Source organism: Lynx canadensis, chromosome A1 (genome assembly GCF_007474595.2).
Source record: "Lynx canadensis isolate LIC74 chromosome A1, mLynCan4.pri.v2, whole genome shotgun sequence".
NCBI lineage: Eukaryota > Metazoa > Chordata > Mammalia > Carnivora > Felidae > Lynx > Lynx canadensis.
Genome location: NC_044303.2, coordinates 92,314,309 through 92,326,736, shown reverse-complemented (window position 1 = coordinate 92,326,736; position 12,428 = coordinate 92,314,309). Strand labels below are relative to the sequence as shown.

Below are 12,428 nucleotides of genomic sequence, written 5' to 3'. Positions count from 1 at the left end.
CCTGAATTGCCTGTGTCTTCATTTCCTCATTTTTAAAGTGGGCATAGTAAGTACACTACCCATAAGGACTGAATGAGAGAACAGCAGTAAGCAACTTCGAACAATGACGGGCACATAGTAAGGGCTCAATAGATGTTAGCTATTTATGAGGGAACTTAACATTTTCCGAAGAGCGGAGATCAAGCCTAAGGACTCTGCTGCCGTCTTTTCCCAGGTGGGAGGCTGGCCCAGCCAACTAGGTTCACACTGTGCCAGGACGGATCTAAGAACCCAATCTTTCTCCCCCTTCAAACAACCCCACCCAAGTACCCCTCTTCTGTGTAAGGGCCATCGTTTACATAGCGTTGCCTATGTGCCCAGCACTGTGCCAAGTATCCTTGCATGTTACGTTCTCCATTAACCCTCACAGCAACGTGTAGCTCAGGAACTATTTATACATGCCAGTGAGGAAAGATGCCAAGAGATTGTGCTTGCCCCCCAAACACAGCCGAACTGGCAGAATCAGGTTTCGAATCCAGTCAGTCTGTCTGCAGTGCTTGGCTCCTAACCACTACGTGGGGTCTGGGCTGAACCCAAGTCGGAGTCCAGAGCTTGGCCTTGCCACCCTCCGATCTTGCTACGGGAGGAAGCATGGACCACCTGGGCCCGAGAAGGGAGGAGGAGGGGGCGGCAGGACGGAGATACAGATCATGCCAGAGCGCTGGAAATCTGGAGTCTAAGTACAGTACCGGCCCAGTGACGTGAGCCCCCTCTGAGGTCTCGGTTTCCCGGGAGAACAAGCAGTTCCCCAGTGGGCAGTTAGCGGTCCGGCGACAGGAGCACTCAAGCGGTCCTCGAACGCGGAACCTTTGAAGCTGCGGCTCCCGGGAGCACACGGCGCGGCTGGAGCGGCGGACCCGGCGGACCGAGGGGCGGGGCGGACCGGCCGGGGCGGGGCAGGAGGCGGAGGCGCCGCGTAGGCCCGGGAGGCCGGGCCGGCCCGGCTGGGAGCTCGAGTCCCATGCGCCGCCACCTCCCCCCACGATGTTCCCCTCCCGGAGGAAAGCGGCGCAGCTGCCCTGGGAGGACGGCAGGTGAGCGGCGGCGGCCGGCCCGGGCCCCGTCCTCCCGGGTGCCGATCCTTTCCGGGCCGCCCCGCGGAATCTAGGAGCCCGAGGCCGTCGCGTCCCCGGCTGCGGGGCTTTCTGAGGGTCTGTGGTTCTCCCAGTGGGCCACTGGCTCGCTCTGTATACCGGGTCTCTGTCTCTCCGTGTAGGTCTCTGTCTCTACCAGTCTCCGCCACTTCGCGGGTCTGTATTTCTCCGATGACTTCCCTTTGTGAGTTTCTGTCCCTCTCTTTGCGAGTCTGTCCCTCGGTGCGGGTCTCTTTGTGTCTGTGTTTCTCCGCTGGCATCTGTCTTCGTGCGGGTCTCTGACTGCGTTGACCTCTCTCAGTGGATCTCTGTCTTTCTGCCTGCCCCCGGCCTCTGAGGGTCTTTATTCCTTTTCTCTGGTGTCTACTTCCCCCCATCACATCCGTGTAACCTCAGACCCCATCCTCCTTCAGGCTTCCCCATCCTTTGCTGACCGCCCAGAAGAACACACCAGAAAGAATCTCTATGCTAGCCTGGTAGGCCACTGACTGGCACGAACTAGGCACTCCTCACACGTAATGCTGGTTCATTTCCGGTGCAGCTGTACTTGAGTGGGACCTCCTGCATGTGTAAGGTGTGAACTTGATCCAGACCTTAGCTGATGATGTTTTCCTAAACAGTATTGGGGTAGGGGAGTTATTCGGCTTTCTAGATTTGGGAGAACACCCACACTTCATTCGTGAGATGTGCCCCCAAAACTCTTCTCACCCGGGACACACGCCCAGATAGTGGGTCTCCGCCCAGTGAATATCACCTCTTCCCCCGTATGTCTCTTAAGTTTGCCAGGTGCCAAAAGATTCGGGAACATAGTGGGCAAAAGGCTTGTGTTTGGGGGATTTTGCAGACTTGGTGTTGAAGCAGGAAGACAGGAATGTAGTAGAAAGAAAGCCTGGACAGTGTGGAGTCAGCCCTGGGCAGGAATCCTCTTTAACAGCCATGTGACCAGGAACAGATCACTTAATCTTTCTGACCTCAGCTTTTCCATCTCTGAAACAGGGATCATAATATCTACTCTACAGGGCTGTATGAGGATTAAAAGAAGCCACGTATGTAACACTCTTGACACTGTGCCTGGCAGGCAGGAGGTATCTACCTTTGCAGTTGGGAGGTGCTGTAACCAGAGCAGCTGATATTCAAACCTGTATCACTAAGGTTTGTGTAAGGGCAGAAACAAAAGGTAATAGAGGAGAATTTCCATTTCCACATCCCTTTCCGTAAACCTTTGGAACATACCTGTGTTCCCAGAAAAAGTTACTGCTGTCAGTTCCTGCTTTTGACACAGGGGTACAAAGGTCCAGGCAACAGATTCAGGCTAGCGTAGCAGTTAAGAGTGCTGGCTCTGGAGCCAGCCCAGCTGGATTTGACTCTGCCTTTTCTAGCCCTGGGCACAGGTTGATGGAGATAAACCTCACTTAGTCGGCCCCTCGGAGCAGGGTGCCCTGGGCCTGGGAGCAGCTGGGACTGCAGTTCTGGAGTTTGCCACCAGGCGGCACCAGGAGTTCTCGGTGTCCGCTGTCCTGAGGAATTGACATTTGGCTCTGAATTCAGTTGCTCAGCCATTTGGGCCCTTAAAGCCCAGAATAAGATTGCCTATGAGAATGTGGTCCTGCAAAGGGAAGCTGGGCTGAAGCAATAGCGTGTGACAATGCACGGAATGCCCAATCCATGCCATACCCCTGGATGATGGTCACTGCTTCTTTTCCCAAAGGTGGGAGATTTCCTCATGTCCATATCCCCGGTCTCCACCCCAGCCCCAGAAAGAACCCAGGGGGCGAGGGAGAATCTGTAGAGGTTCCAGCCTTCCCAGGCCACTGGCAGAATTGGGCTCCGCTCTTCCCCAGCGGAAACCCCCACCACAGGACAATGGGGGGTAAGTCCTAGCTGGCCACCCCTCTGCTGTGTGTGAGACCTGGCTTCAGGGTTGCTGGCTTCCAGGTTGGCAGTTGTGTGTTAGAGAAAGTCAGGAGTTGGTCTGGCTCTGGCGTGTGACTTAAAGCATGCCCTGACTGCTTGAACCCTTCCTGTAACTCACCAAGCAAGCCCTTTGCTGTCTAAACTGTTCTGGGGCCGCAGACAGGAATGGCTTATCTAGGGGGACGACCAGCAGGGACACAAGGGATTACAGAACTCTGAATCCTTCGAAGAAGGAAGGACCAGATACCATGGAGAGAGCATGCATGTCCGTATGTGTGCACGTTAAGGGTGGGCAGTGCTGGCCCTGACGTTGGAGTTGAGGTAGAGGGACGTTGCTGGTTATGACATGGGAGTTTGGCTCTGAAGGATCATCAGAGGGCATCTCAGACTGAAGTGGCAGGCTGTGTCAGGGCTGGAGCAGGAAGGAACATGGTGAGTGGTGAAGGTCTGGGTTACCCAGTGTGTGGCACTGGGTGAGTGGTGGGGGCGAGTGCAGGCAGAATGTATACTACCTTGTAGCTAACTGGTGACTCCCAAAGGCTATAAAGCAAAGTGCTTTGCAGGTTGTTTTGGGGGGGTAGACTAGAGAGAGCTTCCCTTGTCTTAGGTTCCTCAGCTCCTTCTCTGTCCTCAGCAGAGAAATCTGGTAAATTCCACCTCTCTAAGCCAGACAGCGATCTCTCCCAGCACGACCTCGGTGTCCAAGCGATTCAGATGCACTTCCAGCTTCTAAACGGAGCCTGATTTCCATACCTAGCCCTGATCTTTCTCTCCCTGTCCCATCTCTCCTCCCTTGTCACATGAGCTGCCTCTTGGACTGAAGATTGGAGTCTCATTCAGTGAACAGCGACTGTCAGTTTGGGTTTTGCATTGTTTTGGGGGTAGGTTGGATCTCCCCAGGGTAAACACTGGTCTTTTCCCTGGAACTGATGCCAGGCCCCTGCCTTGAGGACCTTTCTGGTGTGAGAAGCAGGACTGAAGTGAGGGTTTATACAGGGGGTAAACTTACAGAGGAGGAAGACTGGAAGGTGGTGGGTGGGATCTCTAAGGCAGGGCTCCTGCCCTCGGCTCAGGCTCAGACCCTTCAGCCACCGTACTGGAGAACGGCAGGTACCAGAGACCAGGAGTCTCGCCCCTGCCCTCCAGCAGCTCTTGGTCTGACCCGGACTCACTTACAGAAAGTAAGAGGGCGTGAAGGAACTGGGGCAGCTCTGACCCAGGGTTGGAGGGCTTCCTGGAGGTGCAGTGACACCTCCTGGGCCTAGAGCAGTAAGCAGGATTCCGATGTGTGGTAGCAGCATGAACAAAAGCGTTGACGTTGCTTCTGCACTAACTGCCAGGCACGTGGGGCAGACCAGTCATGTGCACCTTACCAGTGGGGAAGCCAGAGAAGGGGTCTGCCAAAGGGCTCCGGCTCCACTCTCCCTTCTGACCCCACCCCTGCTCTTGTCCCAGGTCCAGGTTGCTCCCCAGCAGCCTTCCCCGGAAATGCTCCGTCTTCCACCTCTTCGTTGCCTGTCTCTTACTGGGCTTCCTCTCCCTGCTCTGGCTGCAGCTCAGCTGCTCTGGTGACGTGGCCCGGGCAGCCCGGGGACAAGGGCAGGAGACCCCAGGCCCACCCCACTCCTGCCCCCCGGAGCCACCTCCCGAGCACTGGGAAGAAGACGCGTCCTGGGGCCCCCACCGCCTGGCAGTGCTGGTGCCCTTCCGTGAACGCTTCGAGGAGCTGCTGGTCTTTGTGCCCCACATGCACCGCTTCCTAAGCAGGAAGAAGGTCCCGCACCACATCTATGTGCTCAACCAGGTGGATCATTTCAGGTAGGGACGGCCTCCCAACTCGGCCCCCCCTCTCCAAGGCCTCCCCTTGCCCAGGCCCCTCGGCTGCTCCCTCTCCCACTGGGGTCCAGTGCCAGGGGCGCCTCTGGCCTGGGAAAGACCACCCAGCGCAGTGGCGGGAGGGTGGGAACAGTAAACCCCTCTCGCTGATGTGACGGGAATTTGAGGGGAGGATTGGGGCTAAGGAGAGTCCTGGTGTGATACCCATTTTGAAAGGATCGCCATGGCTGTCGTAGGAGGAATACCTTTTACCAGAACAGGAGAATGGGGCAGGGCTGGGAGGCCTGCTGGGCTGTTGGACGGGAGGGCCTCTTGGCTGTAGGGGAGCAGGGGTGGAGAGATTTGATGGGGAGGAAGCACAGACCGAGCTTTCCAGTGGATTAACTGTGGGGATTCGGGAAAGGCAGGGTCAAGGCCACAGCTTTGAAGCTGTTCACAGTCTACTGTTACCCTGGGGTCCTTGCCCTTTACCACGCGCCGCTCCCCTCCGTGAGCCAGTGCGCACATCTCACGCTCCACCTCCACCTCCTTTCCCTCCACCTCGCTCCTCTGGGAGGCAGACCCGAAGGCTCTTGGACCCCGCCAGGCCCTTTAGGCCACAGTACCGCCCAGTCTTCACAGCCCACCCTCCTCGTCCTCACTTTCTCCTCACCCACCTTGGAGTCCACGGTCAATCATTAACATCCGTCATCTCGCACTTCTCACCTCCCTGACCCACCTGCTGCTGGCTGCTCCATGCCTATTCTGGGTCAGCTGGCTGTCCCCCCCCCAGCGATGAGCCCTGGCCCAAGAGGGCCCTCTGGCCTGCTGCCTCTCCTCCTCTGAGGCAGCCCGGCACCCTTTCTCCTGTCCCTCTCCTCGTCAGCCGTGGCTGATGACTTTGCTCCCTGTTTGAGAAGTCGAGCCAACGGGAAGAGAGTGAGCCCTCCAGCCTCTGTGCTCACAGACTAGGCTCCCACCATGCTGAGGATGCACTGCCCCAGCCCCTCCAGGGCCAGCTCTTCCGGTCTGGCGCTGGGTCCCCTTCTCGCTCTCCTACTCGAGGACATCGCTTCAGCCATCCACTCCTTTCTCTCCCTCCTGGATTGGTTTCTCCTCCCTTCTGGGGCATTTGCATCAGCAAACATACTGAAATAGCTCCTGTCTAAAAAGAGAAGGAAAAGCCCCCGTGACCCCTCGCCCACCCCTGTCACCTCATTGCTCTGAGCCCCTTCAGAGCAGAACTTTCCTGTCTCCCCTCTCACTCTCTCTGGAACCTGTTCCCCTCAGATGTTTACCCCCCTCCTGACGCTGAAGCAACTCTCACTGATGTCACCAGTGAGCCCACCTCCTTAATCCAAGCACTGTTCTCAGTCTTCCACCGCCAGGTAGCATTGGCCAAGTGGGTTACTTCTTCCTCTTGGAAACACCTCCGTTTGACTTCTGAAACAGCACTCTGGTTCTCCTCCTTCCTCACCTCCTCTAAGTCCTTTGCCCGTTCTACCTCACCTCCCTGACCTCTCGACTGGCGCTCTTAGGGCTCAGTCCTTGGGCATCTTCTTTTCCGGCTGCAGTCACTCCCTGGGAATGTCATCCGGCCTCGTGGCACTAAACCCCTTCTGTGCCCTGGTGGCCCCCAAGTCTGTGTATTCCCGGCCTAGACCACTCTCCTGACCTCCAGCCCCCTGCGTCTGGGCACCACATAACCCTCCGTCTGGTGGTCCCGAGCATCCCAAGCTTCACATGATCAAGGATGAATGTCTGCTTTCCCACCCGCCCTCTTCCCTATTTCAGGAGATGGCAGCTCCTCGCTTCCGGTTGCTCAGGCCAAAAAGCCTTCGAGTCATTGTCACCTCCTCGCTTTCCCTCAGCACACCCCGTCCCTCGGAATGTGTCTCAAATCTGCCCACTTCTCACCACCTCCCTGAGCTAAATCACCATCGTCTCCCACCCAGATGATCGTAGCCTTCCAACCCTGAGCCTCCCTTCTCGTCTCAACACCCCAGCTAGAGTGATCCTGTTAAACTGGAAGTCACAGCACATCCTGGCTCTGCTCTCAGCCCTGCAGGGGCTCCTGCGTGGTACCCGGGGTCACAGCCCAAGCCTGTCAGGGGCCAGTCCCCCACTGGCCTCATCCCTGAAGCCCTCCTGGTCACCCTGTTTGGTCACACAGGTGTCCGCTCCTGCCTCGGGCCTTGGCAATTGCCTTCCCCTCTCCTTGGAGACCCACTCCCTCTACCTGCTTCTGGCTCATTCCCTCAGGCCTTCACACGTCACACCATTACCCTGGCCTTCCTGCTGGCCCTGTCTGCAAGAACACCTGCCCCGCCCCCCAGCATGCTCTCCCCTCCTCACCCCGCACGCGCTTCTCTCCTCTGCGCGCGCTTCTCTCCTCCGTAGCCCTTGCCGTTAGCTGGCTGGTTACATATTCACTTATTGATTTCTGTTTCCTCTTATCAGAACCTCAGCTCCTCGAGGGCAGGGCTTTGATTTCTCTCCGCCGTAGCCCCAGTGGGCCGGACGGTGTCTGGCACATAGCTGGCAGTCGGTAGACGTCTGTGTGATGAGCAGACGGCAGGCGGGGGGGCAGCCCCACAGGGAAGTTGGCATCGGGTGGGAAGGCGGCACAGGCGCTGGGGGGGCGGGCGCCACAGAGGACAGGCTGTCACGCAGTTTGGGGAGCGCGACCTCACCGCCCCCCACCTGTGCAGGTTCAACCGGGCGGCCCTCGTCAACGTGGGCTTCCTGGAGAGCAGCAACAGCACGGACTACATCGCCATGCACGACGTGGACCTGCTCCCCCTCAACGAGGAACTGGACTATGGCTTCCCCGAGGCCGGGCCCTTCCACGTGGCCTCCCCGGAGCTGCACCCGCTCTACCACTACAAGACCTACGTGGGCGGCATCCTGCTGCTCTCCAAGCAGCACTACCAGCTGGTGAGGCCGGGGGGCGCCCGCCCGGGGCGGGCGTGGGCAGGAGGAGGGACGGTCCCAGGCCCGGTGGATGAGAGGGTCCTGCCCTGACCGGTCAAGGGAGTCCAGGAGCGGGACCGAGCCAGTCAGGGAGGATTCAGCCGCAGTAGCGGGAACCCCCTGTGAGCTGGCTTCGGGAGACTCGGGGTTCGTTGGTTCTCAATGGAACAGTCTGGGCTGGCTTCAGGGGTGGCTTGCCAGGCCTCTTAGTGTCACCAAGGACGTCTCTCAGCTCGGCTTTCTCTGGAGTGGATTTGTTCTCAGGCCTATGAGGTGCACGGTGGCCGTCCTGGATGCACGCTGCGTGCACCCAGGCCCGGGTTCAGCGGACGGTGAGGTCTCTTCCCCAGCAGCCGGGACAGGAGTCCCAGAACTGCGCCACCCTGGCTCCTGATTGGCCTGACTTGAATAGGGGTTGGGGAGAGGGGGCTACCCCTGAGTCCATTGTTGTGGCTGGAGGTGGGGGGGGGGCGGTGAGGGAGTGAAGGTGGAGGGAGGTTGGGGAGTAGGTGAGGGTGAGGGGAGAGAGTGGGAAGGACCGAGTGGCTTAGACACTGGTCTTTTGCCCTTTTCTTCAGGCTGCGGCTGAAGCCAGCTTTACAGAAATGAAGCCCTGAGTTGGGTGGCTAATAGGTGTCTGTCGCAGGGCCCAGCTGCCCCTCTCCCCACAGGAAGAGACCAGGGCAGAGCCTCCCAGGAGAAAGGGGGGTATCGGGCAGGCAGAAATCAAGCAGGAGTTGGCACTTCTGCCCATTGCCAGTTGCCCTGAAGAGGTGCCTTCCACCAGTCAGCCTTTTTTTTTTTTTAATCTATTTATTCTGAGAGAGAGAGAGAGAGAGAACAGAGGAGAGAGCAGAGGAGGGGCAGAGAGAGAGGGAAAGAGAAAGAATCCCACGCAGACTCTGTGCCATCAGCACGGAGCCCGACACGGGGCTCAAACTCAAAAAATGTGAGATCATGACCTGCGCTGAAACCAGAAGTGACACTCAACCGACTGAGCCCCCTAGGGGCCCCCAGTCAGACATTTTTGAGAAACCAATCGTGTCACACAGACTCAAGGGCCCATGAGAACAGGCAAGGGGCCTGGCATGTGATGGCTGTCCTCCAGTAGCTCAGAGGTTGCGGGAACTATAAGCCTCTGGGTGCACATTAGAACCTCCAGGGGAGGAGGAGGAGAAAGGGGGCTTTGGCCTACTCCTGGGTGGTCAGAGACCAGGGAGCGCCCTGGGAGGATGGGGCAAGTGACTCTCCCTGTCTCTGTGTCAGTGCAACGGGATGTCCAACCGCTTCTGGGGCTGGGGCCGCGAAGATGATGAGTTCTACCGTCGCATCAAAGGGGCCGGGCTGCAGGTAATACTCCCCCCAGGGCTCCCCACCTCTTCAGCATCGGGACTGCCCCAGGGTTCCCTTCCCTGCCCTCAGATGACATTCCTGGGGCTTAGGGATGACACCCCCAGTTCTGATCTCAGCCTGGCCCCCGATAGGCATACCTCTTCTGCAGAATGGCAGTACAGGCCCCTGCCTGTGGCCCGTGGCAGGCGGTGGGACCCCAGAGGACTAGCGGTGAGGACCGGGGCTCCAGGAGGGCGGCCTGACCCAACTTCTTTGGCCTTCTTAGCTTTTCCGCCCCTCGGGAATCACAACTGGGTACAAGACATTTCGCCACCTGCATGACCCAGCCTGGCGGAAGAGGGACCAGAAGCGCATCGCAGCTCAAAAACAGGTGCTGGCTGGTCCCCTGACTGGGGATGGTTAGGTGGTGATGTGGGGAAGCAACAGGGCCAAGCGTTTCACCAAGCTCTCCTCCGGCCCAGATGGCCCTGCCCTCCCCTGCGTGGCCCAGGCCAGTCTCTGGGCGTTCTGCTTGGGCACTGTGCCCTGTGCTGGTGGCCGCTATGGGCACCTGGCCACGTGGGTAAGCTGAGACCTCAGCATCCATGCAGGCAGGGAGCAGGGGAGGGCCTCAGCTATCGGTGCCAGCGTCCCAGGCGGACCTGTGACACGGGAACCACCGTCCCCCAAACAGCCTCTTCTTTAGGAGCCATATTAGCCCACCTGAACAATCTCAGCCCTCTTGCTTACTGGTGGGGCACAGCTGCGGACAGCCGGCGGCCTCAAAGCCCTGAGTGCATGCTCTCTCTCCATGTCCTCCCCAGGAGCAGTTCAAGGTGGACCGGGAGGGAGGCCTGAACACCGTGAAGTACCGTGTGGATTCCCGCACAGCCTTGTCTGTGGGCGGGGCCCCCTGCACTGTTCTCAACATCATGTTGGACTGCGACAAGGCTGCCACCCCCTGGTGCACATTTGGCTGAGCCAGCTGGACAGTAAGGAAGCCTGTGCCTGCAGGCCACACTGCTTACTCAGGCTCTGGATAAAGCCTCAGGCCCCGGGGCCCACCTCCCCTAGGATGTGGGGTGGCCTGAAGCAGCGGATCGCAAGCCGCACATTTGCAGCAGCCCAGCCCCCAGAGGTGGGCTTGAGCCAGGACAGGACACACATAGGGTGCCTGGGACGCTGCTAGCAATAAAGAGTGATGGAGAGAGACTGGGACGTGGCTCTCACCCGGGACTGTCCGCCCCGCCTTCCTGCTCGCCCTGCTCTCCCCGTCTTCGCGAGCCCACACCTAAGGGCTTTTCCTTCCCCTGGACGGACGGCCTCATGCCAAGATGCAGTTCTGAAGCCAGGCTGCTGACATGGGTGGCCAGGACAATGCAGAGGGTTAAAACTGCAGGTTTCTGTGCAAGCCCCACAGAAAGGGAACAGCCGAGACCAGCTCTATCTGGCTATCAGGAATGCGGGCCTGGGGTGGGCCAGATCTTCTGAGTTCTCAAAAAGAAACTTGAATTCTGGATTCCTGAGTGAAATCAGTTAGTTTTTAAATGATAGCAGCTAATTGAAACTTCAGAAAAGTGTGGCAGGCCGAACAAATGTGTCATGGACCACCAGTTTGTCACCTGGGGCTGAACAGAAGGGGACGGGGGAAAAAGATGGCACCTCTCTTAGTTGTAAGCTGGTAGGGGGGTAGGGCAGGGCTGGGGACGCCAAGGTCAGGGGAGCCTCAGGTGGGAGAGACGCCGAAGGCCAAGGTTCCTGCCACCTCCCACAGCCCTCCAGGCTTTGCTGCCCTTCTGGGCAGTCTGCCCCCCTCAGGCCGTGGTGGGCTCTGACTCTAGGGTGGGGGTGGCTTCATTCTGCCACACTGAGACAGAACTAGGCCCACGGGACCAGACTCGGGGTAGGCAAAATGTGGTGGCAAGGACTTGGTCATAGCTTGAGGGTGGGAGGACCACGTTTCTGAGGCGAGAGGGAGAAGATGAAAGGCAGGAGCATCCTGCAGTGTTCCCCGCATGCGGGCAGATTACCACTGATCACACGATGTCCAGGAGAGGTGAAGGAGGGGAGCCGAGGGAGACCATGGAACTGGGGAGTGACCTTGGAGGAATTATCTGGAGGGAAGCCGGGGGCCAACAAGAGTGGGAGGTGAGGGGCTCTGCAAGGCAGATCATTCCTTCAAGGCATTTGACTGCCAAAGATTTGGGCCAGTGGTCAAAGGAGTCTGGGGACTGGTTAAGGGTGGTTTGGTTAACAATAAATAGGACACCCTAAATGCTAGAGGAAGGGATTGAAGTCCCAAAGTTCAGGAGGATGGATTCAACAGCTGTGCTCCAAAATGACTACCCCTCAGAGGGTGATCTCAGTGCTGCTGGGTGCGGTTGTGTGCGTTGCGCACTGCACCACCTGAGCACAGCATAATGGAGTAGTGTATCTGTTCAGATGTACAACAGAGGTTCCATATCCTCAACTGACCTCGCCCAGCAATTCAGCTTCCCTCAGTACAGTGAGGGGCAGATGGACTAATTACAGTGCAGGGGTGCTGGGAGGGGCTTTCTCAACCTTGAGGCCCAAGAGAGGGGAACGAAGCGCTCCCTGTGTGCCAGTCTCTGGACAACCCCGGCTGCATCATCTTGGACTTAACATAGCGTGGAGGCAGACCAGCAGCCTCTTTGGTGTTGGTGTGAATGGATGTGACGTCAAAGCCCCCAGCTCTGCACACTTCTCTCCCTGGCTTGTAGCAAGACCTAAAAGGATGAGGAGACCCTCCTCACCATCTGCATGGAGGGATAGAATGAACAGAAGAAAAGCAGGATCCACTGCCTGAGCCTGGACTGGGGCGCAACTCCAACCGTGTGGTCCCCCACCCCCCGTGGTCACTGCCACCACCTCCTTCAAGGAGCCTGTAAGCACCCAGCCCGGGCCTGTTGCAGCCTGAATCCACAGCCTCCTTCCCTCCCCAGCCCAGGCCTCCCCCCGGGGGGTGTCTCCAGGAGAGTAGGAGAGGGCTGAGTGGTGCCTGGCAGGGGGAAGAAGCAAACAGCTCTGCAAATGCCAGAGCACCTTGGTGCTTCCCTGGCTCCATGGAGGGGGACTAACATCCCCGTGTTGCTGGCCCGGCCGTGGATGAGATCAGCCCTGGACGTAGCAATACCTGCCACGGCACTTGTCCAACATGGTGGCTGTAATAGCAACTATAACAAGCAGGCACTAGTCGAGCATTCACCACGTACAGGACTCTTTATGTTGCATTATCTCATG

General features: G+C 58.3%; 1 protein-coding gene and 1 long non-coding RNA gene across 5 annotated transcripts; both read left to right on the top strand.

Moving 5' to 3' along the window:
- The first annotated feature begins 934 nt into the window (after positions 1-934).
- Positions 935-10,686, top strand: B4GALT7 (beta-1,4-galactosyltransferase 7). 4 transcript variants are annotated; one of them, XM_030316641.1, is made up of 7 exons: positions 938-1,073; positions 2,842-3,003; positions 4,503-4,865; positions 7,574-7,799; positions 9,102-9,185; positions 9,454-9,558; positions 9,992-10,686. In XM_030316641.1, the coding sequence occupies exons 1-7, from the start codon at positions 1,024-1,026 to the stop codon at positions 10,145-10,147; spliced, it is 1,146 nt and encodes a 381-aa protein (XP_030172501.1). In that variant the 5' UTR covers positions 938-1,023; the 3' UTR covers positions 10,148-10,686. The 4 variants fall into 4 exon arrangements, with proteins under 4 accessions (XP_030172510.1, XP_030172523.1, XP_030172501.1 ...); XM_030316650.1 differs by lacking the exon at positions 9,454-9,558 and having other exon boundaries at positions 935-1,073; XM_030316657.1 differs by lacking the exon at positions 2,842-3,003 and having other exon boundaries at positions 940-1,073.
- On the top strand, positions 1,101-2,833 carry LOC116737989. Its single transcript, XR_004343430.1, has 3 exons — positions 1,101-1,190; positions 1,547-1,707; positions 2,130-2,833. It is a non-coding gene; the product is annotated as an uncharacterized LOC116737989 (long non-coding RNA).
- Positions 10,687-12,428: the final 1,742 nt, after the last annotated feature.

Bases quoted from the DNA above. Each gene is read 5' to 3' on its own strand.
- B4GALT7 (XM_030316641.1), top strand. From the start codon at position 1,024: ATGTTCCCCTCCCGGAGGAAAGCGGCGCAGCTGCCCTGGGAGGACGGC. The intron at 1,074-2,841 runs GTGAGCGGCGGC...CTTTTCCCAAAG, and splicing joins CTGCCCTGGGAGGACGGCAG to GTGGGAGATTTCCTCATGTC. The intron at 9,186-9,453 runs GTAATACTCCCC...TGGCCTTCTTAG, and splicing joins TCAAAGGGGCCGGGCTGCAG to CTTTTCCGCCCCTCGGGAAT.